This window comes from Seriola aureovittata, chromosome 17 (assembly GCF_021018895.1).
Source record: "Seriola aureovittata isolate HTS-2021-v1 ecotype China chromosome 17, ASM2101889v1, whole genome shotgun sequence".
Taxonomy (NCBI): Eukaryota; Metazoa; Chordata; class Actinopteri; order Carangiformes; family Carangidae; genus Seriola; species Seriola aureovittata.
In genome coordinates this window covers 13,548,856-13,576,366 of record NC_079380.1, presented here as the reverse complement: position 1 = coordinate 13,576,366, position 27,511 = coordinate 13,548,856, and the positions used below count along the sequence as shown (strand labels likewise).

The 27,511-nt window shown below is 43.5% G+C and overlaps 2 protein-coding genes across 3 annotated transcripts in view; one reads left to right on the top strand and one right to left on the bottom strand.

Annotated features, from left to right (window-relative positions):
- coro7 (coronin 7) overlaps positions 1-27,511 on the bottom strand; it is a 108,727-nt gene that overhangs the window by 26,225 nt on the left and 54,991 nt on the right. The gene's annotated exons all lie outside the window — the stretch shown is intronic.
- vasnb (vasorin b) lies at positions 108-27,335 on the top strand. 2 transcript variants are annotated; one of them, XM_056401060.1, is made up of 3 exons: positions 108-1,772; positions 9,227-9,288; positions 23,314-27,335. In XM_056401060.1, the coding sequence occupies exon 3, from the start codon at positions 23,321-23,323 to the stop codon at positions 25,400-25,402; it is 2,082 nt and encodes a 693-aa protein (XP_056257035.1). In that variant the 5' UTR covers positions 108-1,772; positions 9,227-9,288; positions 23,314-23,320; the 3' UTR covers positions 25,403-27,335. The 2 variants fall into 2 exon arrangements, with proteins under 2 accessions (XP_056257035.1, XP_056257036.1); XM_056401061.1 differs by lacking the exon at positions 9,227-9,288.

The following is a 27,511-nucleotide window of genomic DNA, read 5'->3' as shown; positions in this document are numbered from 1 at the left end:
GTCTGGAGGTTAGTTTGAATACCTCACCATCCAACACACACAAACCCAATGACTAAGACAAATAATTTGACCTCAGCACACCTGGATAACCTTGCACTGCATTTTATTGTAGCTTTGACACAGAAGAGTGAGTGAATGAGGGGGAGACACAGACATAGACTCTGAGGATCATACATGTGTGATGAAGTACAAAAGGGTAAGATTTATTTCTTACCTCTTCTTTATTTCTTCTGAACACTGAAACTCAGTTGTGGCTACGACAGAGGGGCTACATCTGGACCCCGCGGGGCATGCGTGAAATCATTTCTCTATTCCTGCAATTTAATGTAATGCCTTGCAGATGGTACTGTGCACGGGTGTGTGCGCGTGCGTGTGTGTGTGTTACATGAGTAATAACTCCTACAGTCGGGAGCAGAGGGAGAGCGAGCAGGAGAAAGGCATGAGCCACAGACTGTGTGAGCACTGATATCAAAAAGTAAACTGTACAAAATACATAAGCATGGCTCGACGAGTGGAACTAAAGTGTCCCTTGATCAGAGGATACCGAGGGGGGGGGGGGTTCCACCAGACACGTGGGATGGCCTCGGGGCCAGAGAGAGGTCTGCTTGTTGAATATTTTTCTTGTTGGAGTCTCAGGGTGAATGACATCACCACAGAGAGAAATTTGGCCTGGTTCCAATTATTTTCACAATTTCTTGTCAACATGTTCTTCTCACCTAATGTGGAGAAAAACAGAAGCTCTGCAGGAACGTGTAGGTCACAAGCAAAGCACTGTACACAAGAGGCTTTGGGTTGTGGTTGATTGTGCGACGTGTGGCTAAAAGTACACATAAGAGGTGACGCAGTCCCTGACAGCTATCACCTTACTCTACCTTGTTGGGATTGGCTGACATTGAAATAGGCTCCCAGCTGCTGGTGGGTAGTTTGTCACTGGTGTTTGGAAGTATTCAATAGCTTTCTCAGCTTGAAGATGTCTCTGCGAATGAAGCAAAGAGTCATTCATAAACTGGTAGATGTGGACAAAAATAGAAGAAACCACTTTGTTGGCATTTTTTTTTCATTTATTACATATATGACTGTGTCACATGTTTACAGGATCAAATATTTCAGTTTTGTTGGGTTTGTTATGTAACAAGTCCGTTTGATTTGGTGTGATCTGGTCCAAGTATTAGCCCTTTAAAAGTGTCTGTAAACATTGTCACTTTTACTGAGAAGTAAAATGAATACTTCAAAAAGCAAATCAAGGTAGTAACTAAGAAACACTTATTAAAATGAAATTTAACTTCTCTGTACAGTAAATAATGGAACTCGTAATGTGTCATGGTTAAAACAGGTCGGGCAGGTAGGCATTAAGATATAGTGAACTGAAAGGAGGCTGGAATTTCTCTCCTTCAGCACTGAGCCGAGCTGCAAGGTGAGTTGTGAGCTGCTCTTCGGTCTGTGAAGGAGTGCGCTCATGCTGCCGTGCGCCTCGCCTCGCCCCTCCCATCCCTCCGCTTAAACTCTCCTCTGTGCTCACCAATAAAGCGCTTTTTGTCCAGGGAGTCGGCACTTGAGCGCATTCCTTGACGTGGAGGTCGCTGTACCTCTCAGAGGATTTGATGAAGACCGTGCGTTGTAAGTTTAATACGTTCACAGATTTTTTTTTTTTTTTTTTAAGAGAGGGCATATTCGCAAAACTACACGGTCTGGAGTTATATCGGTGAACTGCTCTGTCTGGATAAAGACACAAGCGCGACTGCGCTACCAACTTTACTTCTTCCAAGTTCTGGGTAAGAGTTTCCTGCTTTGACTAATGAAATAAGGACAAACATTTCATTTGTTTTCGGGCTGTAACACTTGAACAGAATCAAAAAGTGCGTAAAGACGCGTAAAGAGACTTACATTGACTAATGGGGTTAGGTTGATATATGACTGGCTGTAGGAACATCTGAACGCACTAAATAACAAAATTGTTATGGGTATAAAATCACAACGACTCGTCCGGTTTCTGTCTGTTCTTTAAATACAGGACAACAACAACCGGTGCTGCTCACAAAAGTTGTGTTAGTGTGTCCTGTATGACAACTCCCTGTGCGAAAGTAGAAACTAGAATAATCCAACAGACACGCACCGTGTTGCTGTTTTGTTCTGCTCAACAGTAACTCTATAAAGTTGTAAAGAAGTTTTTATGCTTTTAAAGCACACTGTGTTACACTAATGATAAGACGTGTTTAGTTCCACATCCCTGTGAAAAACAACTGTCGTTGTGTGTTGCAAATCAACATGAAGGCTCCACTGGCATATTGGATCTAACAGGTTTTATTGGCTATGAGCGCGCCACTAATGCTTCACATCACCAAACAGACAATAAAACAAGAGTTCCTCTGTGTTTGGGAAATGCGTAAAACGCGAGCGTGTGCGCGGAGCACAAAGAGCCGTCGGGGCGGTAATGAGGCGGGCGAGTGTCGGACCGCAGGACGCCGTACAGCATGCAGAGGCCGAGCCGAACGTCTAGACCGCACCGAGACGTGTTCGCCGCAGAGGACGGCTGGTTTTGGACCCACACACACACGTACACACACGGGAACATCCCACAACGGAGAGTTCAATAGGACACACAAGCGTGGTTGTTAAATGGTTTCAGTGGAGGACGCTCAGAGGGGTCAGAAAATGACAAGTCAATGAATTTGTTACGCATGAGGTCAAAACAGGATGATCTTGACCTCATTTCATATCTGGAGACAAAATAATAAACGGTATCACCAAACTATTACTGTAGCATACTGTGGACCACAGCATCCTTCTGTTATCTTAGAGTTTTCAGACATCTTTCTGGCAGTTTTGGTGCATCAGGGCTTTTCACTGTAAAAGCAAAAACTACTGAGAAAATAAGGACAAAGTTGGGCAAAGACAAGTGCCATTGCCAAGCCTGATTATCAGATGTGGTTTCAAAATCAAATCAAAAGTTAATAAATAATCCAAAACTCTACAAGAAGGATGGATGACAAGGATGTGTCTTATAGCTTTGTCACACAGTGACCAAGTTTCAGTGATAAGCATGACTGCAATATTAAAGACGCAAATTACTTATTATTACCAGAATAACAAAAACATTTCACTTGGATTGAAATGTGGACAAGTACCAAGCGCAGATTTAAAGTTGAACGACTCAATCATTGGACTTTTAGCTGAAGGCAGCGATGGGTGAACGAAACACTGGTTCAGATGTGAGGGAAAGGTACACGCAGAAATTAGAGAGACATCGGTTTTGCTCAGCATGTGTGCAGCAGAGCAATGAGTGATGAGGTCAAATTCCTGAAAGATTAAATCTCCGAGTGACCTGCTCCAACAATAAACCAACATCCAATAAAAAACAATCTCTGTTCCACAAAGTAAAAATGACAAGGAGCTGTCAGAGGATCTGTTCTGTCCAGATAATATGCAAATAGTACGCCAGCACAAACTTTGATTACCTGAGAGGTATCCTGAAAGAAGGAGCCTCATTTGAGAGTTTGGTCCCAACGCAGCTCTAAATAAGTAGTTCTTAAAACCTTGAAGTTTTAACCGTACAATTATGTAAGTGTTTATACTCAGTTGCTTGGGTGATAACCACAGAAACATGATCCTTGTTAAAGACATAATCTGACTGTGTTAACACTGAAAGAAACAACAGTGAAATTTAATGGTTATTTATTATGTGAGAGACAAGCTGGCAGCTCCTCAGGGACAACCAGTAGCCCCAAGACCCAACTGGACACAGCTGATTAAAATAAAACCATGTTAAAAATGTATATATCCACCTTCACCTAAGATGCTTAATTCGTGTAAGAACAGTCTTCTGACCACAATCCTCCCAGCTTTCATCCAAATTAGCATCTTTTACACGGCCCCATAAACAGGCACGGAAAATCGGCTAATCTTTCTCGGGGGCAAAACAGGCGGTGTAAACTACTCCAATAGCCCCGCTATTAACCCCTACACCGGCGTACCGCTTGTTTCCTCGCCATGTGTTTCCTCACAGACCGTCATTATGCTACAGGAGAAGCTACCGTGTCATTGACAGTATATAATGGTTGTAATTGGTTTATATTAGGCTACCAGACACAGCAGAGCAGCCACAGGAGGCCAATTATCCCTCACTAATGTGGAGAACTTTCAGGCTACTATGTTGCCCAGATTGTAACACTTACAGGACAAGAGAGCAGTTGTGGGCACAGGCTGGCTTTGTAAAGAATGCAGGATTGTACCAGTGTCGTTACTTTCTGTATGTGGAGCCGGACAATAAAGCTGCAGAGCTCACTGCTCTCTGCTGCAGTGTCTCACTCTCTACCCGGCAGACTGTTGTGTTTGTACAGTCACTTGTTGACACAGACACACTTCTCGCCGCTGAGAGAGTCTGAGACGATGAATGAGAGGAAGAAGAGAGATAGAGTGAAGGGGAAAACGAGGTAGGGTAAAAGTTTCTTACTGTGAATCTTCACCAGCGCCGTGAAATCAAAGTCGCAGCTTATCAAAGTTGCTGCATAACACTTGGCAACGATTTGACAATAAAATGTGCGGTTGTGTGTGCTTGTGTGAGCATTAAGAGAGCCACATGTGCACCCTGGGTGTACCATCCCTCCCCCCGGGGACATCTCTTAGCCTTAAATGTCGGTCTGTGGAGGGAAAGGCGAAGAAGCCCTCTGTCATAAGACCCAATTTTAAACAATTAAGCACAGGCCTGCTGTCACACCACTGTGACAGTGATGTCGAAACCACACTACCCATCCAGGATCTGGTTGCCAGCATTGTGTCAGCCCGTACTTTTATCTGCTTTGTTTTTTACAAAATCAAGGCTGGCATTTCATTATCTGTGCTAAAGAGCTGGAGAGGAAAAGAGCACGGATGTCTAAATCTGCAGATGACGATGACTGACAGTTTGTTGTTCTTCCGTTTGTTGTGTTGAGACACGACCGAAAGATCTGCTGCATGTTTGGCAAGAGTTTGTCGTGCATAGAAATGTATTTGTTACCACAACACTGCAGTTCACACCGATTGTTGCTACTCTTCTTTCTCCAAACTGGCAGAGAGTCGAGGAGTTCAGTTTTGCACCAATTAGGGGCAGTGCCTGAAGCATCCTACCCAGGGCATCAGAGGGATTAGAGGGTTAAAAGTCAGGTGCTGAGGCGAGGAGGCCTGGGGAAGGGAGGAGGGGGAGGGATATGGGGAGGTGGAGCGAGGAGAGGATGACAAGAGTGGGGCACTCACACAGCTGGCAGAGAGTGAGAGAGAGAGAGGAGTCGACAGGGCAGAAAGTTTAGTGAGCGAATGTGAGTGTGTGTGTGTGTGTGTGTGTGTGTGTGTATTTGTTTTTCTCAAGGCCACGTGAGAGTGAGGTCTCATCACAATTAGCAACCACTCTGTGTGAGTTAGAGACAGAATTCAAGCAGTACAAATCCTTCCGCTGTCAGAACTGGTGGCCTCAGCGTGGCCCCTTCTCAGGTGCTGCACAGCAGGGGGGGCGTTCCCTGGTTGACAACCAAGAGCCGGAGCCGCTCTCTCGAAGACGCGTCTTAAATAAAAACCCCCCCGGCTTCAAAGGCCTCAGCCTCACACATCAATGCTGACCCAGCGGTATGCGGAGGCAAACCCCAGCCCGTACGCCTGCCAAGCTAAATTGAAGAAGAGCTTGCCGATGCAGCCAAATGATGCGTTCAGAAGAACCACTTCAAAACCTTGCATAAATATACACACACATGCGAAGGGATCTGAGGGTTTTGGAGTGCCCCAGCCTGAGTGCAAACCCCAAATAACTGCTGTCGTCCATGTCCACATCCACACACAAACACTCGCTGTAGTTAAGATTTTACCAGTTTGTCTATCTTCTAAAGCAGATGACCCTTTGAATCAACACTGCTCTCTCAAGCTTTATATTAAATGAAACGCTGATATTTTCTTAACCTTCTCACTGTGGTTGGAAAATCTGCAAAAAGCCAAAAAAAATCCCCCAAATTCCTCAACTGACTCGAGTGAAGTACTGAGGGAGAAAAGCAGGGTGAGAGACACAGATGGAGAATGAGAGAGAGAGAGAGGATGAGAGGGAGGATGCTCATCCCAGAAAGCCACCACAAATTGCTGCATTTCAGTGAGCCCGTAAAAAAAAGAGAAACTGCTCTTAATCTAAGGTTGTAATTACCTCTGGCCAGCACTGTAATTAGAAAATGAGCCTTGAACTAGATCTTACTGGGCAAGAGCAAAGCAAGGGCACATGCACACACGCACATACACACATACCTATACTGTTTGACCAAAACCAGAAGTGGGAAAGACAGATCTCCCTTTGAGAATAAGGTCAAATGTTTAACCACTTTTCATTAATGGCCAATGAAAATTAAACAAAAAGCCACTGAGATGAACATTAACTATTAATGCTCTACTGAATACGGATTGAATGGTTAGCAGCAGTGTAAACGAGAGGTGTGTGTACCTTTGGGTTTGTGTGTGTCCGAGGCCTCGTTTGTCATAGAAAGTGGTGACATTCAGACGCACCCTCACGCAGGCACGTCGTACATACGAGCCGATACGTACACATGCGGCCGCTTTGTTGACGTTTCTCTTGTCCCCCTTTTTCTTAATGTCTATTTCCGTTGCAGCTGAAGGGGGGGGGGGGGCGCACACAGATAGTGTTGTCATCAGCTGCTGTCCACACCGTCGGAGCCCAGGGCCAAATCTGAGGGCAAATACGTGCAAATGCCTGCACGTGTACAACAAGACGCCACCTCGTATCATCAGCCTGAATCTGAATCTCTCCACGGTGCAATCAACAGGCGACAGTGGCACAAGTCGCATGGCTTGTCACTGGTACGAATTCAACACACAGGAAGCAGAAGAAAGTGTCACGTAAAATATCGAACTACAGTGAAACATAAAGCCTTTTTCTGTTTATCCTACCCTTCTCCCGCAGGTTTAGGGTTTGGACTGATGTTTGGAGGCATACCTTGGTCAAAATCTTTTATATGTGCAGCTTTAGATGATGTCACTATAAAGTGGTTCTAACATGAACACCAGACTGCTGAGCTCTGCTCTGCCTTGGAAGAGGTTTCACCAGATGGGGAAAGAGAAAAAGGAGTGAGGACAGAGAGAGGAAAGGAGAACGAGAGGAGGAGAAGGGTGAGGCGATATTTATGTTTAACAGATGAACACAGAGGAAGAAAGAAAATTATAGTGGACAGAAAGGCTGCAAAGAATCAATGCTCTAAAAAACAGAACAAGGGAATGACAAAAATAACTCCTTCAAAAAGAGAATAAATATGAATGTAAAGCAATAATGGTGCACAGAGAGAGATAAGAGGTACTGGCAGGTTAAGGGATACTACAAATGTTCTGGCAGTGCCCTGTCTGCTCAAATTAAAGACCACATGTCTCGTGGAAAGATGTGGAAGACGCAGCCTGAGCTATTAAGGCATACCAAAGCAGGAATATTGTTTCAACAGCTTTGTCTTTTAGAAAAGTACGACAGCGACATTCAAGGAGCTTGGTGGTAAAGAAGATTTGCATCTATTTTGAGGGTTCCACTTTGAAAGCTAAATATTTACAATGCAGTCAAGGGACTGTCTGAGAGGGAAAGGAGAGACAGTGACCTCGGGAAACTGACCGCAGCAGGGTCCGCGCATGAGAGTCCCCACACACAACAGCTAAACACACACACATACACATTGCATGTACTCAAGCATGGCAAGCATGCATCGTCACATTTACCTGTGCAGATGAGTGACAGTAGGTATGCGAATGACGCGAAAACATGCACTGAGCACGCACTAAAAAAACATGCACAAGCGGAGCGCACGGCACTCCCACAGACAAATAAACACGCGGATGCAGAGCGCAGCAAAGGCCTCATAGCAGGTCAGCGAGCCAAACCAAGCCCTGGTTATTTTCGGATGTAAACAATGCTGTACGAATGTGGGAGTGAGCCTGTGCTGCAGGGAGATATGGAGATGGGGTATGCAAATTGAAGTGAGGTTTTAGGTGTTACACACTCAGGTAACCTCACATCTGCACAGACTGTTTGACTCAGAGCTTAGGTATATGAAATATGGCTTTGAAATAGTGCTGAGCAGAGGGAGACTCAGTATGAACAAGTAGCCTATGTATTTAACAGTCTGTGTTGTACTAATGAGAGAGAAAAAGCTAAAAAATAATGTGTGCCTCTCAGCTAATTATCTCCCAAACTGTTTTATGACCATGCCTTAAATCAATTAAATGCGAAACCCCAAAAAAGTCAGCTATTAGAAAGAAATGTGGGAGCTGCTCTTGGCTGAACGTCTCCCAATAATAAAACATCTATCAAGCGGCTGCTTTGTGTTTAGGTTTTACCGAAACCAAATCATATTTATGATCACATAATCACGTTCAAAAATAGCATTTGATACTAGTTAATCATGTATTTATACAAAGCAACAAGAACGTGAACACATGCACAAATATATATACACACAAATAATTCTGTGGAATTGGAAAATGAGGTGCTTATCATTAAAAACACACAAACAGTGTGGTCAGTTGGGGACCTGCCTGTTGATGTAACTTAAAATTGAAGCTATTGGGGCAACGAGGTCAGCTTGGCTTAAACACACACATCTGATCAAACCCAAACTGAGGAAAAGTGCAGAAAACAGTGATTTAAAGTCCTAATGAAATACGAATAAAATTAATAATAAAAAGCCAAATTTTAGTCTTTGCAGGAAATGTCAGTGTGTATTACTTTTCCATGAGTGACCTTCGATGCCCTCCTGAGGCAACACCTCATTCATGACCAGCTTAAGAGGGTGAAACTAAATGAATCTCACCGATCACACCGCACAGAAACTGTGCTATCAACACAGCACAGCATAAAGGGGCTTTCAAACAAAAAGTGACTGTGTGGTGTCATGCTTAAGTTAACGCTCTGCACACACAGGCATTCGGGCCACAGCTGATAGGCTGATACCACAGGACAAGGAGCTGACAGAGTGGAGAGTGGTCGGCCTGCATTCTTCCTCTCCCGCTCTGTCATTCCCCTTGCGTCGCCCCACAACCAACCAGCGCTCAGCACGCTCCTGCACGCAGCTGGAATCCAACCAATTAACAAGAAAAAAACTTCCTGTCCTGCATGTGGGCCATTAACAATGCTTGACAGGGGGTTAGATTCCAAATAAGTGGAGAAAAAAAAAAAAAAAAACACATTGCAAAATATTTGACTAATAGGTACAACTGTTATTTCCAGTGAAGGAAGAACTGAAACCAAGAAAAGTGGAGCTGGAGTAGAGGAGGAAGCTTCTTCACTGGGTGAGTAAAATCTGACAGTTTCATTAGTGTGGTCAGCTACCAAATTACAAACATCAGGAATAGTTTTTATCATAATAAAAAAATAGTCTCTAGTTTGGAATAAGATTACATAAGCAAAAATGTTTTTTTGACACGCGTCACAATAATATACTCCTTTGAATATTTGCATCCCGAAACTCAAACCACACACTGTTGGCGGTCCTTATTGTGTTAACCGTAACACCCTGCTTCCTCAATAGGCTCCTTTCACACAACTCTGAGCCTCTTAACAAGATTGGCAGGAGAACAAGAGCAGCTCGGCTAACACACACTAACTGCATTTAATAGATACAGTGAGGCTGTGTAGGGCTACAGACAGAGAGAAAAGGAAAAGAGAGAATGGAGGAAGTTTGGACTTTACCATGCCTGTCTGGTTGGTGAAGTTATGGAGCTGTCGCAGAACTGGGTAGGATGCGGACTTTTCAGTACGTCGAACCCCGTATATATATCTATTGTATATGTAATACTTCATAGCTCATACTTGTTGTTTTTTTTATTCATTTTCCACAGAGATAATAGTTTTTTTGTGTTTTCTTTTTTAAAGAAGCAGATCAATTTAGAAAGAGAATTTAAAAAGTCTGACCAAAACCACACAAGTATGATCTGTTTACATGTAGCTTATTCCTCTGTGCCATAGAGTTCCATTGTCCAAAGACTATTAAAAAACACATGAGTGAGTCACATTGCTGCTCTGGGTGACTCTGGGTTCCTTCATTACCATGAATGGAAGCAGTGGTTTATTTTGAGTCAGTCGAAAGTAGTACAAAACATATATTAATCCGCTGCTGAAAATAGTCCACAACAAATGCACCATGAGCACTCTTTACCTGATGGCTGTGAAAATCTAGTGTGCTCAGTTGTTTTAGGAAATTACTCCATTTTTTTTTTTTAAAAGTAAAACTATAGATTCGTAGCCTGTTTTTAAAAAATTATCTCTTCAGCAGGAACCAGTGTGATCCACAAAGTATACAGTCTCTCTAAGGAGAAAAAAAATTCTGTCACAAATAGTATTTTGTAATTCGTGGTTTTGAAGAGATACATTCCTAAAACTTTGCTTGAAAAAAACAAACAAAAAAACAAAAAAAAAAACAATAAATTGCCAATGCTGAGATCTGGTTAATGCATTAGTGGTTAAAAGTTCTGATTCTCTGTTCAACGTAACACACTCCTTTCTGACCCCTCACCCTCTGTCCTGCCTCATTCCTGTGTTGTGCTTGTTGTCAATGAGCTGTGACAGGGACTGTGTGGGCTCGCAAAGACACACACACTCACAGGACAAGTCCGTAGCCTTGGGCCTCCGGACGCACACTGCTACTCTCTCTAATTGCCTTACAACTCCTCCACCTCTCTGTCTCTGAGCGGCCCAGTCTTCGTCAGGGAAAACAGAGAGGAGGAGAGAGCAGTGGTGGTGCAGAGCTCCTCCCCTGGGGTTGAGTTTTGGTCGTAACACATGCACACATACTTCAGGTTAAGGGATTTGTGCAAGGTGTGTGTGCTTGCTGGCTGTAAATTATTTGCCATGCAGGCAATGCTTCAATATCAACATACACACCGGCTCCGATTCCGCCTTGATCCTGGAGTTTTAACATCAAAGCTTGCGCCCACCGAGTTGAATTATAACACACTATGACAACTCGAGGGTGTGTTTTACCTGCCTTGATCCTAAGTGCTAACCACACATCCTTGCCTCACCTACATGTATGCTTTAAAACTTGAGTGATGAGGCTCTGAAACCAAGCCAATCGTCTGTGTTTCCCATTACTGTGTGTGTTAAACTTCTAGACGGCGCAACGCCTTGGCTAATGTGTATAATTGTCGGTTAATAATCATAATATTTCTACCTTAAAGCAAACATAGAAGAGCAAACAAGAGTGTTCCATGATATTCATATACTCTGACACTAACATAAAGACTGAGATGACAAATGTGAGTGAGCGCACACAGGTATGCATTCTTCTGTGCGTTACAGGTCAGCTCAGGATACTCACTTAATGACACGTATGAACGGACATGTTGACGAGAGCAAACAAACTGCTCTTTGTTTAGATAAATTACTATTCACTGCTACAATAACAAAGCATCATTCACCCCCCCCCCCCTTCTCCTTCGTCTCTACCCCAGTCTGTCAGGTTGTCTTAGACTCTCTGTATATGACAGCGTGACTAACCCATAGGGCACACACACACACACACACACACACACACACACAACACACACACACACACACACACACACATCCTGTATACTGAAGACACAGATCTTAAAACCACACCAACGGGCCCTCTTTCTCTATATTCAAGTGAATGGGCTTGAGCAGGCATCAGTGTGAAGGCATCTTTTATGCCAGTGCTTTTGCATATTTATCCCGTTTAGTACAAATCACATTTAATTTGCAAACCATGCTGCTGAGTTTTTAGAAATTTTAATGTGTTTTTTTTCCTACCGTTCCAGGCATGCACTGTTTTCCCATTCATTTCCATAATTAACCTGCGTTACCGTGTGACAAATATTAATTCAAACTGAAACTGTGTTCCAGCTAGGTTCATGAGTCGGTGAATAAATTTTCATATGGTGTGGAAATAAATATAAAACTAAAGCAAATGGAAATATAACAGTAAAAAAAAAAAGATACATCCAAAAGTCAAACTTGGGCAGTGAAAGTGTAGCGTATAGATGACTTGTCATTTAAAAGTTAAAACTTGCAAAAACAGTGGTATTATTTTTTAATAACAGGCCTGGGCTGAAGTTTGAGTTTGTGTAGTGTATTTCTCTGTATGATTGTATGATCTTACTAAATACTTTTGAAATTAAGGCGAAGGCGATCATTTTATGTAGATTTTCAGTCTTCTAAGAAACACACCATGAATTCCTTTTTGACAGATTTAAACCGTCTGTTGTGTGTACTGACAGCCTGAAGGAAAACGGAGTTGTTTATTCCTCCACTTCTGTCACTACTCTCCTCCTCTTTTTTCACTCTTGCCATGTTTGTGCTGGATACGAGGGATCATCAGGTGGTGTGCAGCTGCCGCAGGCAAATTGTGGAGTTGAGGATCAATGTTGATGTCTTAATAGACTGTTGGTGACTGATGCTTTTACATTTGTTATGGTGTCAGGGTTCAGCTGTTTAATCAGGGGTTGGCACAGGTTGAGTATGGCAGGTCAATGTACTAACTAAAGTAGGGATTAAGACTGATGTTGGCTCACAGGATCCTGTCATTTATCTGACTTCACAAGGGAGATTGTGAATTAACTCAATTTGTCTCATTATTTGTAGCCATGATACTAATCAGCACATCTTTGCAAATGTTTTATATTTATATCTTTGAGGAAATGACTGTGGATGACACAACAAAACTCTGAATACCTTAGGAAAAAAAAAAAAAAAAAATCACACTGTGATAGTAATACCGTAATAAACATGGCAACAGTCTTTGTTCAGGAGGTAATCACAGGGCACCCGAGGCCATGGAGGAGAGGCAAGTCAGTGTTGGGGGCGGGGGGGGGAACTGTGCCTCCTCACTGCTGGTTTGCCAGCCAGTCTCCTCAGCGCTGGCATGGCACCAACACAGGCAACAGTTTCACAATAAATTCCTTTGTGACATCCTAATCTGCACCAGTAATCTCCATTTCACATTTATCTTGTGTGTGTGGCACGTCTGAGGTGTTTTTTTTAGGAGGGAAAAAGCCTGCAGGGTAGAATGACTAGAAAAATCACGAACGGTAACTCTTAGAAAAGAGGTGGGGGTGGGGGGTTGTGGGCCTGAAAAACAGGTACCACTGCATGATGCGTGCCTTTAAATGAAGGTGGCTGTACGGAGGATAAGGAGACAGGTTTGCTGTACATGTACAACATTGTTATATCATCACACTCAAACCATGACACAGATTTCCAAACTTGTCATGAGTAATAATGAACAAAAAACAATAAATCTAAATTTGCCAATCAATTTATCAGTACATCACTTGCTCCCCTCCCTGAAATAGCCGACAGCTCTCACACTTTTAACTGCCATAGAACTGCCAATGGGGACAGCTAGTTCCCTTTACATCACAGGGCATGAGTTACTGTTTTTCCTGTCAGGCCATGTCCAAGTGTACGTCTTCACCTTTAAATATTAGCAAGTAGTGGGGCGTCGAGTAGCTCAGTTGGATGAGCATCCCCATGTGTAGAGGCTACAGTCCTCGCTGCAGATGGCCCCGGTTCAAGTCCCGCATCGGACAAGCCCTTAGCTGCATGTCATTCCCCCTCTCTCTGCCTCCCCTTTTCCTGTCTCTACTGCACTATCAATAAAGGCACAAAAAGCCCGAAAAAAAAAAAAAAAAATATTAGCAAGTAGTCTAATCAAAAATCTGCCCCATGCCAATGATGTTTGACTCTATATGCATCTTTTACATTCAATAGTTCCAACGCTGAACTGTAAATTTAACAAGGTGAGCAAGTTGTTTACTTGTCAGCACTAACGCTGGCCCGAGTTTCTGTTTACCGACCCATTACTTTAGCCTTGAGCGCTCACAAGCCTGATGATCACTTTGACAAAGATGTTGTTGCCACGAGGCCCTGCAGGGCTGTTGTGGCAGGCGGGGGAGACGTGTGTTCATCAGATTCCAGTCATACTCTAACCAGCTACATGAACAAACCTGAGTGGAGGAAAAGAGGTGAGCAGAGGAGCAAGGGGAGGAGAGGGCGCCATAGATTGACAAGGTGAAGAGGGGGAATTATTTGGAAATACTTGTGTGATGAGTCACACTAGAGTGTCACCTGTTAGCTGTCCCATGTGCTGCTGTACAGTGTGTTTATGTTAATGTCTAACACCTGCGCTTTGATAGAAATGCGGTCGGACCGTTCTATGGAATCAGCCGATAGAAGTATTTCTTCCTGGAGGGCAGGGGAGATACTCAGATAAGTACCTGCAGTATGTTCAAAGAGTAAGTGGAAAGATGATCCAGACGCACAGACAGATGAGCAGAGAGGCAGATCGATGATGTACGAGCGCTTCTTCAGTAAGTGCGTGTTACACTGTTTGTCAGCCAGCCTGCCTGCCTGCCTGCCTTCTGACTCATACACAATCCCCCGATTCAGTTGAGCTCCGAGTTGAACTCTCACACAGCGCAGTTGCAAGAAAGGACAAAGGTAAAAATGGTGTCAACACAAACCCTTTGCACAAAGTGTGGTCCATCCCTTGATTTTTTCATACATAGAGAAGAAGGGTGATAGTTTAAATCAGTCAAACTGATGCTGTAATTCTGGCTATAGGGCTTTTCATCATGTATGATCTCTTTGGCTGATTCTCACTGTGTTGGTAAACAAATTATAAAATAAGTCCTGACAGTAAAAAGGCTCCTGGCTTCTGTAAAGTGGTTCTATAAACATTCTGTTTTATTTCATTTCATATCAGCTAGATCAAGATCTTGGTGGCCAGGTGACAGTCTAGCATTACAGTCACGCTGGAGCTGGAATAAATGTGAGAGGTGTAGGAAGAGTGTCAGAGTGTGCACATAGCTGACAGATAAAAACTGGTCCATCCAGCCACTTAAAACCACACACACACACACACACACACACACACACACACACACACACACACACACACACACACACACACACACACACACACACACACACACACACACACACACACACACACACACACACACACAGCACAAACATTGTCCTGTCCCTGCTCAAGGCCAGGTAGACGCAAGGGTTTTTGAATAATGTCACAGAGGTTTTCATAAGTTTTGGTCATTATTTACCTTTATTCTCATATCACAGTGAGAGAGAGACAGGGAAGTCAGCGAGTACGCTCTGTACCAGGTGAGCCACTGGGCTGCCCCACAGGAGTCTTTAACTGCTTCTTGCTGCCTGAGACCACCTCACTTTGGGTGACCAGCTACCAGTAGCACAAAGCTCTGGACACCACTGCTTCCAGGGTCAATGAGCCAGACAGCACAATAAAAGTTTTGATTCTGGGAGGAGGCGTGGACAGTCATGCACAGGATACGAAGGCACAAGCCAAGGCCTGGCGAGAGTCCAGTGTTGTGACACAAGGATGTCATATTTAATGTTTCCCAGTGATGTGGTGCTTTTGGATTCAACGGACTGTGACTTCTGCAGTGGTGTGTGTGGTTTACTGCTGTGTCTGAGAGAAAAGATAAACAGAGAGAAAGCGATCGAGAGTACGCAAGGCCGAGAGGTATTGTTTGTGGTTTTATGCCACTCGGCTGTGACTGATTCAAGCCAGGTCAAAGCAGCAGAGTAGTGGGGTCATTTTATAAAGGTCACTGACAAGAGAGGCTGCTGGGACACCTAACTGATTTTTGTGCATGGCATAAGATTGATGAAAGTTGTAGATTCAAACACCACAGAGAAATAAGAAAGCAGATGAAGACTCAGGTAGTCGGTCGTGCACTGAGCTCTTTTGTGTCTCTGTAAAGCGAGAGTCTTGTGGTGAAGATCTCAGGAAGATGCGTGTGCGTGCATCTATAAAAGAAATGCGACTGTGACCCCAATGACTATCAGTCTCAAGAGGGCACAGGGCAGGGTGCGCTGATGAAAGACGTGTGTCAGTGTTGAGACATCATTCTCTCGGGCAGAACAAGAGGACACTGTCAGTTGAGAGAAAGAGAACAAGAAGAGAGAGAGTCTACCTCAGCCAGAGCATCCTGTGTCTCCCCTCATAAGTGCCTTTATAAAAACAAAATCAAGTCTTGCATCTACAGCACCATCCGTCATATCCTTCAGCAATAAAACAAAAGGAAATGGTCCACATTTCCTTTTGGAACTCGTAGTGCCTGACCTCTGCGCTCTAAAGCTCAGAGGAGGCAGAGCTAGACTGCAGACATGCTGTTGCACAGACCCAGTTGTGGTCTAGTTTGGCTGCCCATCCGCCCACCTCTGCCTGCTTCCGCTCTCCTTCTCGCCTGCTCTGTCCTCTGAGGCAGGAGTGCGCAGCCGGCTAAGGCTGGAGCTTTGGCGCACATCGCATCGTTTACTCAGACACACTCCAGAGGTTTTGGGTTTCGTAATGCCCTGGAGGAAGCGGAGAGAAGCACCTGTTTGTGGAGACGAGGACCAGCGAGCCTCAGGTGCACGTACGTCTGTGAAACTGGAGCTGGGTGTGTGCCCGTGTCAAACAGGACCTGTTATCTGTGTTGTCTGTGCCACAGTTACAACAGAGGACACAGTATACAGAGCAGCAGTGGAAACACTAATCTGAGCCTGACCTCTGACCTCAAGGAATGGGTCTCTGCCTCACTGGTTCAGGGGCTTTGTTGTCCTTTAGACTGATGCTATCTGACCAGCTGAACTAGGAAAAAGTTTTTCTGTATTGTGTTAATATTTCACCGTCAAACATTTCTTTAGCATATGACAATGTAACAGGAATGTAAAATATAACCATTGACTTAGATCACAAAATCAAACACTGAGTCTTCCCATATCCCACCTACTGAGCAGCACATATACACTGTTTTACTATTACAGTATAATGCTAATGCTTCACACTGTCCTTATAAGCAGGCCTGATCAAAACCGTAAATCCTGAGATGAAAAGCGCCACCTTTCAAACCATTAATGAGCTGCTTTGCAACTCATTTAGATATGTACAATGTCGGTAACAAAGTCTATAATGAATAGGCAGTCCAAGAGGCACCTGCCTGTTGGTTAATTGGTTGCTTGCATTAAGTAAAACAACAACAGCCCTCTGACATCAATCAGCACCGATGTGCGATGGATGTGGCTGTTACGGGGTCTATTCTTGTGGTCAGGCTGAAATCAGTTGGAAAGCTTTGTTTGTGCAGCACATTGTAAAACTACTACGACCCCTAATCCCTCATCATAACACTACAAAGCATAGCAATGATACTGTGGCTTCAAGATGAGTATTGCCAGTGACAGACATAGTAAAACTATCATCCTTCTTTCATCGCACATGTCCTCCTCTCCCCAGTCTGTGTTTGTATTCTGCCTGCTCGATTGGCCTTGATGTAAGTGCACTGTTAGTAAAGAGTATTTTGGAATATCGTGTCTCTGTTTAGACAGCCTGTTTCTGGTTTTTAGGTATATTTCATGCAGCTGAGCCTTAATCCTCGGACATCTAATCTGCTGTTTGGTTTACCACAAATTTTGCCATGTTGTTTACCTCGACAGCACAAAAATTACAACAGAAAAAAGCCATTAGCTCTTGTTTAATCGGATATATTTTCAGTGTAAAGAAACATTACTTCTAAATTTATGATTTAAGAACTATGCTATTATGCTGCCAAAGCCAGTCAGTGGAACACCTTGGACAAGTATCATGTCAATAGTAAAGTGTTGCTCTCATATGTATGCATTGGCTCATGCCATATACAAATATGTCACAGCATTACATGCGTACCAACAGTCTTGCGTTAACATAGCTGACATTTTCAAATACATACTTGGGCTACGTGTTTCTGCTGTCTGCACAAACATGCTATTTTCTCTCTCTCGCCCTACTTCTTAAGTAATCTTTTCATCCTCAGATATTTTACACAACTCTTGTCTCTCCTTCCCAACTCTCTCTTGACCCCTTTGTCGTGTTGACGGATAACCCCACTGGATTGTTGATAACAGGGTCCAGCTGCGGCACGGATGGTGCTGACAGCAGAAAGGGATGGGAATATGGGAGGGGGCGGGTGGTGCTCTGTCTTCTCATAGGGTTGCAAATGGAAAAGGGGCGAATACAGAGAGGGGAAGGGGGGACCCTGGAAAGAGGAGGGGTCAGAGGGCCCACATCAGCCTTCAACACCATTATTTCTCTGGGTCCCGAAGTTATTGTTTACAACCAATATGAATTCATGTCCCTGTGCTACTGTAGTAAATCTACACCAGGAGCTGCTATAGTAGTATATTTTAGTAGTGCACACCAGTGATCCGAGCCTTCAGACCCACAACACTGTAGATCATACTCTAATGCACATTCTGCAAGCGTTGTTCCCTTAGAAGATGAAGTCCCAGAAGAGAAGGGGCCTCTTTGATGGGAGTATGCTTTCTGTAGTGTGCAGCCTTATCCCCTTACTGTGACTTGGCGTGGTGCCCCCCTGCAGTTTCTGGCAAGGCCCGCTGAATTATGCAAGTGCACAGTGACCTGCGAATCCTCCACACACATACACACACACACACACACCGTAATTTTCTACCCCCTCTTGTACCCTTCATTGCCCCTCAGTGTTGGCCTTCAGCTCTGAAGATAAGGGCTCTTGACGCTCGGCCTGCCGGGATTTAATTGCTGAAGCCCACTTCACCCTCCCAAAGCCAGGCCTTATCCACCTCTCCACCCCTGTGCCCCCGCTGACAGAAAACTGCTTTTGTCTCCGCTGTTCCCCTACTCATGTTTTCTTTTCCACCTCATCTTGAAAAGAAAAAAAAAAAAAAAAAAAAAAGGGATAAGAAGTGAGCAGAGCGAGAGGAGAAAAATGCTTTTCTTCCTTTTGCCTCTTCTTATTGCCTCTTTCATTTTTTTTTCAAGAGGCTGACCATGTATTTCACTTTGTATTGCGCAAAGACGTTCTTGCTCTTTTGTTTGTATTTTCTCCTTACCGTTTCTGGCACTCATCAGTCAACACAACACTTTGTTCTAATGCAACCCACAAACCTAGACTCAAGCCTAAAAGAAAACACAGATGAAGAAACAATAGTTATATAACAGGTCTTATCGCAAAGATTTTTTTACTACTATTCATATGACCAGTACCAACATTCATCCAATCAATCATCTGTTTGTAAACCCAGAAAAAACTTCCCGTTAATCTCTAAATGCCAAGCCAAAAGGACGGACAAGCTCACTTTTTCAAACTCAGCTGCTGCCTGTCTCAGGAATGTCTCAACAAGCTCGCAGGGGAGAGAAAAGGAAATTACAACTCAAGAAAGGAGGAGGAAGGCAAGATGGGAGGGGGTATTCCTCCTTGCGCAGGATGACAAGCCGGTCTTTCTACTATCTCTCTCTCTCTGCAGGCCTCCCACCTCCACTCACTTCAAAACACTTGAGTTAAAACCACACAGTCAGGACTCACTCAGCACCACAGTACACTGTGGATCCGTACTGCAGTGACGCCACAATGACGCCTTATCTTACACACTGATAAGACCTGCACAAGTCACTCACATCTGAAAAGAAAGAAAACAGGAGAATCTAACCTTTCAAGCTACGGTTTATCTATGATCTGGCAGCATTCCACAGTCTCTCCACCACTGGGTTATCAGATGTGCCTGGCCCAGTTTGGAATGAGACACACTCAAATAAACATTCTGCCCCAGGGAGCTACGGTAGAATCACCACGTTCAGTTTCAAAGAAAAATATTCTCAGTTTTATCTGCATAGCTCACTCTCCTCTCATGGCTGCCTTGATGTTGTTGTATATTCTGGCACTGGACTCTTATACCCGTCTCTGGCTCTGATACACTGTACCAAATTAAAGTTTTAGTCTCTATCTCCGGAAGGAATGAGATTGGATTTTTGGACTTCAGATACATGTGATACTTCTGTCACAAAAACACACAAACCCTTTTACATCAAGAATGTGTGTACTCCCTATTTGAGACACGCACACACACATACACAGTATCCTATGCTGAAATGGAAATGCAGCTCCCCACACAGTCATAATATGAAAACCTGAGACCATCTGCATACGCTCGAGCTGTTGTTTGATTCTCCCTCTCCCCCTTCATCTCCTGTTTATCTTCCAGGGTCCTTTTGTTTTCCCTTGTTCTGTGCACCTATGCAGCGCGGCAGCCACACTTTCTGTTCTCCCTTTTCTATCTGCACCTCCATCATTTCTGAACCCTGTAATGAAACCTACAATTTCCTCTGTAGCTATTTAAAAAAAGAGTTCTGGCTGTCCTGTAAACATATGACTCCAGTTATTATTGATTACTACAATGAAATCCTTTATTTCCAACAGCAGCAAATAAAATGTTCTTACTTTGGATTTTTCCCGGCCGTCGAGGCATGAAGCAAAAATCCTTCACAACTCTGTACATGTAATTACTCACCTGTTGAATTCCCCCAGGCATTGTGTATAAATTATGGGATAACTGCAACCTTTGACCTCTGCCGCCCATTTAGCTGTAACCAACAACAGACTATCCCCATCAGATGTTAACTGTTACTTTCTGGACAAGATTTTCCATAAACAATTTCACTACTAAGTAGGTTGAACTTTTCTGCACGGCGTCCAAACTTTAGGTTGTTCTTCTGCTGTTAGTAGGTGCTGACTCTGAAAACTAGCAAGTTGCCTTGTTCAAAGCTTGGGGTTCGAGCAGGGTCATTTTCATTGGCATCTGGCTTCACAGAATAACATTTCTGCCCTGTATGAAATACATTTATCTGAATAATGAGAGTAACGTGTTGGCAGTGAGGTTGAAGTGAATGCTGTGATTGCTTTTAGTGTATACACTGGAGAAAGAAAAAAATAAGAGTTCAGGGAATCATTCCAAGGAAGTTGCAATTTCAAGGAGGAGCAGAGAGTCAAGTATGCTGAAAGAGAAGGAAAATGAATGCCATAGCTGTGGCGTGATAGGATGATACTGGCACTTCCTCCACCTCTCTGCCCCCCCTCCATCTTGATCTCCAAGTTCTAACATTCAAGACAGCAATGTTTTTTTTTTGGTTGTTGTTGGCAAACAGGCTATGAGCTTTCTGTGTATTTAGGTTAATCAAACACCAATTAGTGTATTATTTAATTTGGAAAAATAAAATTTGCACATAAGGAAAAAGAGAGGGACATGATAATATTTTTTGCTTCTTAAACAATATATTGTGCATTTACTTCCCAAAATGTGTGACCACTGACAAAGACAAACTCTTTCTGGTATCAATAAGAAGAGATCTTGAGAGAGCAACTGTGCTTCTACATTCTGCGTCAATATCTGTAGATCACATTGTGCATAGTTCACAAGAAAAATTAACACTGTAACTTCGGAGGAAAAGAACATAATTCCAAGATAGAAAGGGAAATGATGGAAATGAAACGTCCAAAGCAATTTCTTTGACATTTCTGGGGCCACAACCCTAAGCGAGCAATGTGAGAACAGAATGTTCTCTGTGTGTGTGCTGTATCTGTGTAAAACTGCAAGTCACACATACTTGGCCTCTCATTCAGGTATTTGTGCAGCGCAGACATCAACAACTGCACCATTAAGGTCCTAAAGTAAGATCATCAAGCGTATAAGTTGACCAACATGCCGTAGCTGCGGGTTTCATAAATGTTCAAAAAGCAAGGTTTGGAGTTATTTTCTATTCACTATCCTCATCCTCAAGCAATAAACTTAAATCATGATATTAACAAAAGTAATTACAGGACACCAGGGTAATTTTGAGCAAATCAGACCAGGGAGCCTCTGGTTAAGGATTAAGGACACAAAAGAGTTCCTGAAGAGTAAAAATGAGACTAGATCAAAAGCTGTCTAAAGAAGAGAAAGGTCTAACAGATAGAGATGTTGTCTCTTACCCCCAAGGCCGTCTCACTCGATAACACACAGACTGTTGTCCGCTACTAGTTTCTTCTTTATCGCCCCTCATTCCTCTCACCCTCTTCTTTCCATAATCCCTTCCCTCCTTTTCTGCCCTTTCAAGTACTATGTTGACGCTTTACCAGGGTGATTGTTTAGTAAGACTTGGGCTCCAGTGAAATTGGCTTAACACAGTAAAACATCTTCTTGATGATCAGCCCTGTTCAGTCTCTGTTTATGTCAGCTTTTTTTTTTTCTTTTTTTTTTTTACAGTATTAGAGACACCGATTTGGCAAGTAGCCCGGCCGTCAGTCTGCGCAATGACGACACAGATAGTGTGTGTTATTTATATAGTGCCATGGTCAGGGAAGCAGCACCAAACCATCAGTGAAGCTCTTCTCCAAGTTTAGAACGCCACAGAGTAAACCATCCACAGATGCATGGCCATGTGCAGCATGGCAGACATAAAGACACGGTATGGTTATATGAAACTGGAGAGACCAGAGCAGTGTTTATGGTGAAACATTTAGAGGTTGTGTGCAAAGCTTTTCACTGTTTCAGTAGTTCTTGAGAGACAGAAAAACGTACAAAGTCACTCTGTGTTTTCAGTTTGACACATCGCTCCAGAAACAAACCATGTTGAATTTGCTCATTGCTGCTGTGTGTCTGTGTGTTTCATAGGCTGTTGAGCCTGTCATAAACATAGGGAAAACAGTTAACTGTGACCTCACTACAACCACAGAGCGTGTGCAGAACAGAAAATAACAGTGGGTGGGCGGCTTACATCCAAACACAAACCCTTTTGTTTACAAACACCACACACATATGATGGTACATACTGTATACATATACATATACATATATATATATATAATATATATATATAATATATATATATATATACACACACACATATTATATATACATACACATGTGAATGTGTGGCTGTGCATATGTACATGCACACACACAAGCACATTGCCATCTGTAAGATCATTAGAGAAGGAAATAATGTTTTTGGCATCCCACAGTACTATCTATTACACAGATCATAGCAGGGAGAATGTGGCACTCCTTTAGCCAGAAAAGTGTGGCAGGACGCTACTATGCCAATTTTTCCTCTGAAGCCTGAGGTCACGGCTACAGCCCTATTGTTTAACAGACCTTGTGACAAAAGATTGCCTTTGATCACTGGCTATGCATAGTTAAACCTTTGATAGTAATCTCTCTCCATTAAACACATTAAAGAGCCACACAATAGTTGGTCAAGGCTGGTTTGGAAATAAGTTTTATAGGGGGAAAATGTGCTTTGTAAAGAAATTCAATATTGTTTTGCATCTGTCACACATCTTGGTGCAACAGTTTGATGCTCCCAAATTCAAACATGGCCCTCACAAGTGAAATAATCAAGCAATATTACGTGTATGACTGTTATTTCCTGTTCACAATCTGTCAGCATTTTGTATATTTCTGTTGCAAGTTATTGACAGTTTATATGTTCTTTTTTTTAGGCTGAGCATGGAGAGAGAAAGAGTCTGCACCATGAAGGTCTTTCTCACTCCGCTGATGCCCTTTCTACTCCTCCTCATTTTTCCTGATGGCATCTTGTCCAGCGCCTGCCCAAACGATTGCACCTGTTCCACACCAGAATCCATCTTATGTTTCCTGAGACGTTCCTCCACCATTCCCAAAGGAGTGCCCTCATACACGAAAAGTCTCTACCTTTTTGCTAATGGCATTGAGGGATTGACAGCTGAGGACTTTGATGGTATGGAGAACCTGGAAATGCTGGACCTCAGTCAAAACAAATTGACTGAACTTCCTGATAGGGTGTTTGAACCTTTGACCTCTTTGAGAAACCTGGATTTGTCATCCAACCAGATCACTCACATTTCAGAGGAATGTTTCCAGGGTATGGCACTGCTTGAGCGCCTTTATTTGTATAGCAATCTTATCAAGACCATCCATCCTGCAGCCTTTAATGGCTTGGGGCACCTGCTGGAACTCAAAATACAGGGCAACCAGTTGACATCCCTGCCTGCTCTCTCAATGCCCCGTCTGCTGCTGCTTGACCTTCGCTTCAATGTCTTACCCACCTTGGGTCCTTCAGACCTCCAGACCCCAAACCTAGAGTCACTTAAATTGGGTGGTGTGGGACTCACCAGTCTGAATAAGGAGCTCATAGGTAGTCTTAAGAACCTACATGAACTTGACATCTCAGGAAACCAACTTGAGTCCTTCCCCTCGGTGCTAAAGGAAACCAAGGGACTGATTCACCTCAGCCTGGCAGGGAATCCGATGGGTCCTCTGAAGGTTCAGGACCTGCAGAATCTTGGCGAGCTGCAGGACTTGGACATTAGCAGCCTTAGTCTGCAGGGCCTCCCCGAAGAGTTCTCCCAGCTCTTCCCCCACCTCAGAAAGCTCACAGTAGCAGAGAATCCCTTCAACTGCCTCTGCACCTTAGCGTGGTTCCCAAGATGGCTGAGAGCCCAGAGCATCATCCTGGAGAGAACAGAGGAGACCCGCTGCCATTTCCCACCTATTAATGCTGGAAAGGTATTGGAAAGACTGGAGCACAGGGATTTTGGCTGTCCTACCACAACAACAATCACCACTAGTACTGTCAAAACTACTACTACCCTGCCTGTTCCTGTCACTACCTTGCCAAGTACTACTGAAGCTATTCCAGCGCCCAGGGCCAGTGATGACCCCACAGACAAAGATGATGACTCTCTCCTGCCCCCTGTTCCTGCATCCCCCAGCAGCAGCAGCATTGACCTAGGAGAGGATCAGCATTTCTGTCCTTCTCACACCTGTCTGAATGGGGGTACTTGTCGTTTGGACCAGCATGGTCAGGTAGAATGTACCTGTCCTCATGGCACTTCTGGCATGTATTGTGAAGTCCAAAACCATCACCCGCCTTCACCACCTGAAGATGCAATCCCCATGGCAACTGTGACTGCAGATGCAACTGACATCAGCTCACATGAAGTAACGGCAACCTCAATCTTGGTGGACCTTCACCGCTATACTGAAATGCGGCCTTACATCCGTGGAATTCGCCTAACCTACCGCAATCTCTCTGGGCCAGACCGCAGGCCAATTCAACTCAGCCTGCCTGCATCCTTCCCAGAGTATAGACTCAGAGGACTGAAGCCGAACTCCACTTACACTGTGTGTGCCAGTCCACTAGGTGCTCCTAGTGACATAGATAGTGTCTGCACTGAGGCCCATACAGCCCCTGAAAGCATCAGTGGTCCTGATGCACGGGTTACCGACCCAAGGCTGACCACTATGCTGGCGCCTGCAGTTGCCATCTTGCTAGTTCTGGTACTGATAGCAATTGCAGTGGGAGTGGTATGCTATCTTCGCCGGAAGAGGGCCAAGGGCCACTTGGACTTAGATTGTGAGCCCTCCCAGTTAGAGTTGGATGGAGTTAAGGGTGGCTTGGACAATGGGGCACTGCCTCAAAAACAGCCTCAAATTATGATCCCTGAACCTGCTGTTCAGAATGGCAATCTGGAGTATGAGGTGTTGCTACTACAGGATCACTGCACATCAAATAACAATATGTCTTCACACAAGCCTTCCTACTTTTGACACATGGCTTTGACTTCTCAGACCTAAAGGAGGATTTTCATTCTTCAGCTCTGTTTTTCCCACTGGTGAAATACAGAGAGCAGCCACTGCTGTTGTGAAAGTGGAGGACACAGTATCAGCAAGCCAACCAGCAAAGGAGAAACTGACTTATATTTAACTCAGTCCCCTGTCTAAGTAGACATTAAACATATTGAAAACATTTGTTTGGACATCAAAAGGCATTTAAAGTGCCTCTACTCCATTTACATGCTGTATCCTGCTTCAATATTTCTTCACTCACACTGCTGGACTGGTAACCTCTCAGCTTCCAAGCTATGACGCTGGGACAAATGATGCGTTGGCATTGGCTGAAACCTTGGGTTAAGGGACATAGTGACCCCATGCCCTCATTTATTTGTTCATAAAAGGAGTGTGCACTGAAATGGGGTTGTGCTGCCTTTTCCCTGTTACAACAGCCTAGCTTAACACTATGAGCAATTGTTTTTGCTGCATGTTGTAACTCTTCAGTACTACCCCAAAGAGAATGAATGACCTTTAAGATACCAAATGAAGTCGTGCAGAGAAAAAAGCTGATGCTTGCATTGCTTTATTTGGCTTTAAAAAATTTTGTGATGCTTGTTTTGTTTTGTATGTATGTTTTTTTTATACTTGTGTCTTTATGATATTTTTATTGTGCAACTTTGTGACTGTTAACAGCCCTCAATACCCCCCCAACCACCTCTTGTGACTAACAGACAAAACAGCAGATTAAAATCTTTGAAGATTAAAACTCGTTTGGTACCAGCAAAGTCAATCAAAGGGCTTTGCCCCCAGAATGTCAGACAGTCTAAGTAGATGTTAGTCTGGACAGACTCAAGACTAAATCCCCCTTCTCCATTCTGAAGCCCTCAGTCTGCTTTACCATCACAAAGGGAGAAGGTAAGCAGGATTACAAAAGGTACAGGGAGAAGCAGTTGAATGAACTCCTTTTGTTTCAGTGCTGCACTAGGTTTAATTTAGTTTAGAGTTCGCCTCAGTTACAGTAAACACTCATGTGACTTCACCACAGCAAACGAGAACTTAAGAGACTTTATTTATTCTTTATATTCCCTACAAGGGAAACTCTGTTTTATCCCTCAACCACAATTCACGTACAACATACTACTTAGCCTGGCCTACAACAAGCAAAGCAAATAGTGGTTGTGTATTGTGTTTCTCTTGAGTAAAAATAGCCTTCTCGGCATAATGCTGTGCACAACTTCTCCTTGGCAAGAAGGGTCCCACTTTTGCTCACTTGCACCTAACCAGACTGTGGACAGGCCAGACGCACAATGAATTGTTGTGTAGAGGACAATGTGATTTGCAAAGTGGAAGATTCACTGGAAGGTTATTATGCAGGCATAGTGCTTAGATTCAAATCTGTGAATACTCAAAGTAACTTTTGTGTGTGTGTGTGTGTGTGTGTGTGTGTGTGTGTGTGTGTGTGTGTGTGTGTGTGGAGCTGTCAACCTCTGTGATAATGCAAGTACGTGTTCCGGCTTGTGCAGGGACGTGCAGACATCAAGTTACTATCAGTCACCCCCTCTATGTGCCCACATGCCTAGGAGTACATTACGCCCCAAACAACTCTACCTGTGGACAAACACACCAAAGACACATTTGTGAATATCTGTAAAGTTACCTACACCATTCCCACAATTAACAGTTCCATGCTAACAAGATGCCCTAACAACCCACACAAAAAACAATCAAGCAACGCAACTGGAATATTTGTCTGTAAAGTAGAATACATTGAAGATAACCAAAAGTATTTTCGATGTGATTGTTAATTTTTCCCTGTTTATTTTGGGAAGCTCCTTTTTGTCATTACTTGTTTTTTTAATTCTGTGAACTTATTTGTACAAGTGGAAAAAGTGATATTATCATTAAATGAATATCCAAAATAAATCAGTCAATATTGTCTTTTTTTTATTGTAGTTTTCACCTTTGCATGTAACAAAAGGAGAATGCCGCCAATGTATAAGTGCTGCATAATTATGTTATAATCACCAACATAGTAGTGCATGTGTGTGCGTGTACATGCTTTTGAGTATTTGTGCAAAGTTTCTTTCAATATGGGTGCAGTGTCAA

What these genes read in the sequence shown, in the direction of transcription:
- vasnb (XM_056401061.1), top strand. Translation starts at nt 23,321, where the DNA reads ATGGAGAGAGAAAGAGTCTGCACCATGAAGGTCTTTCTCACTCCGCTG.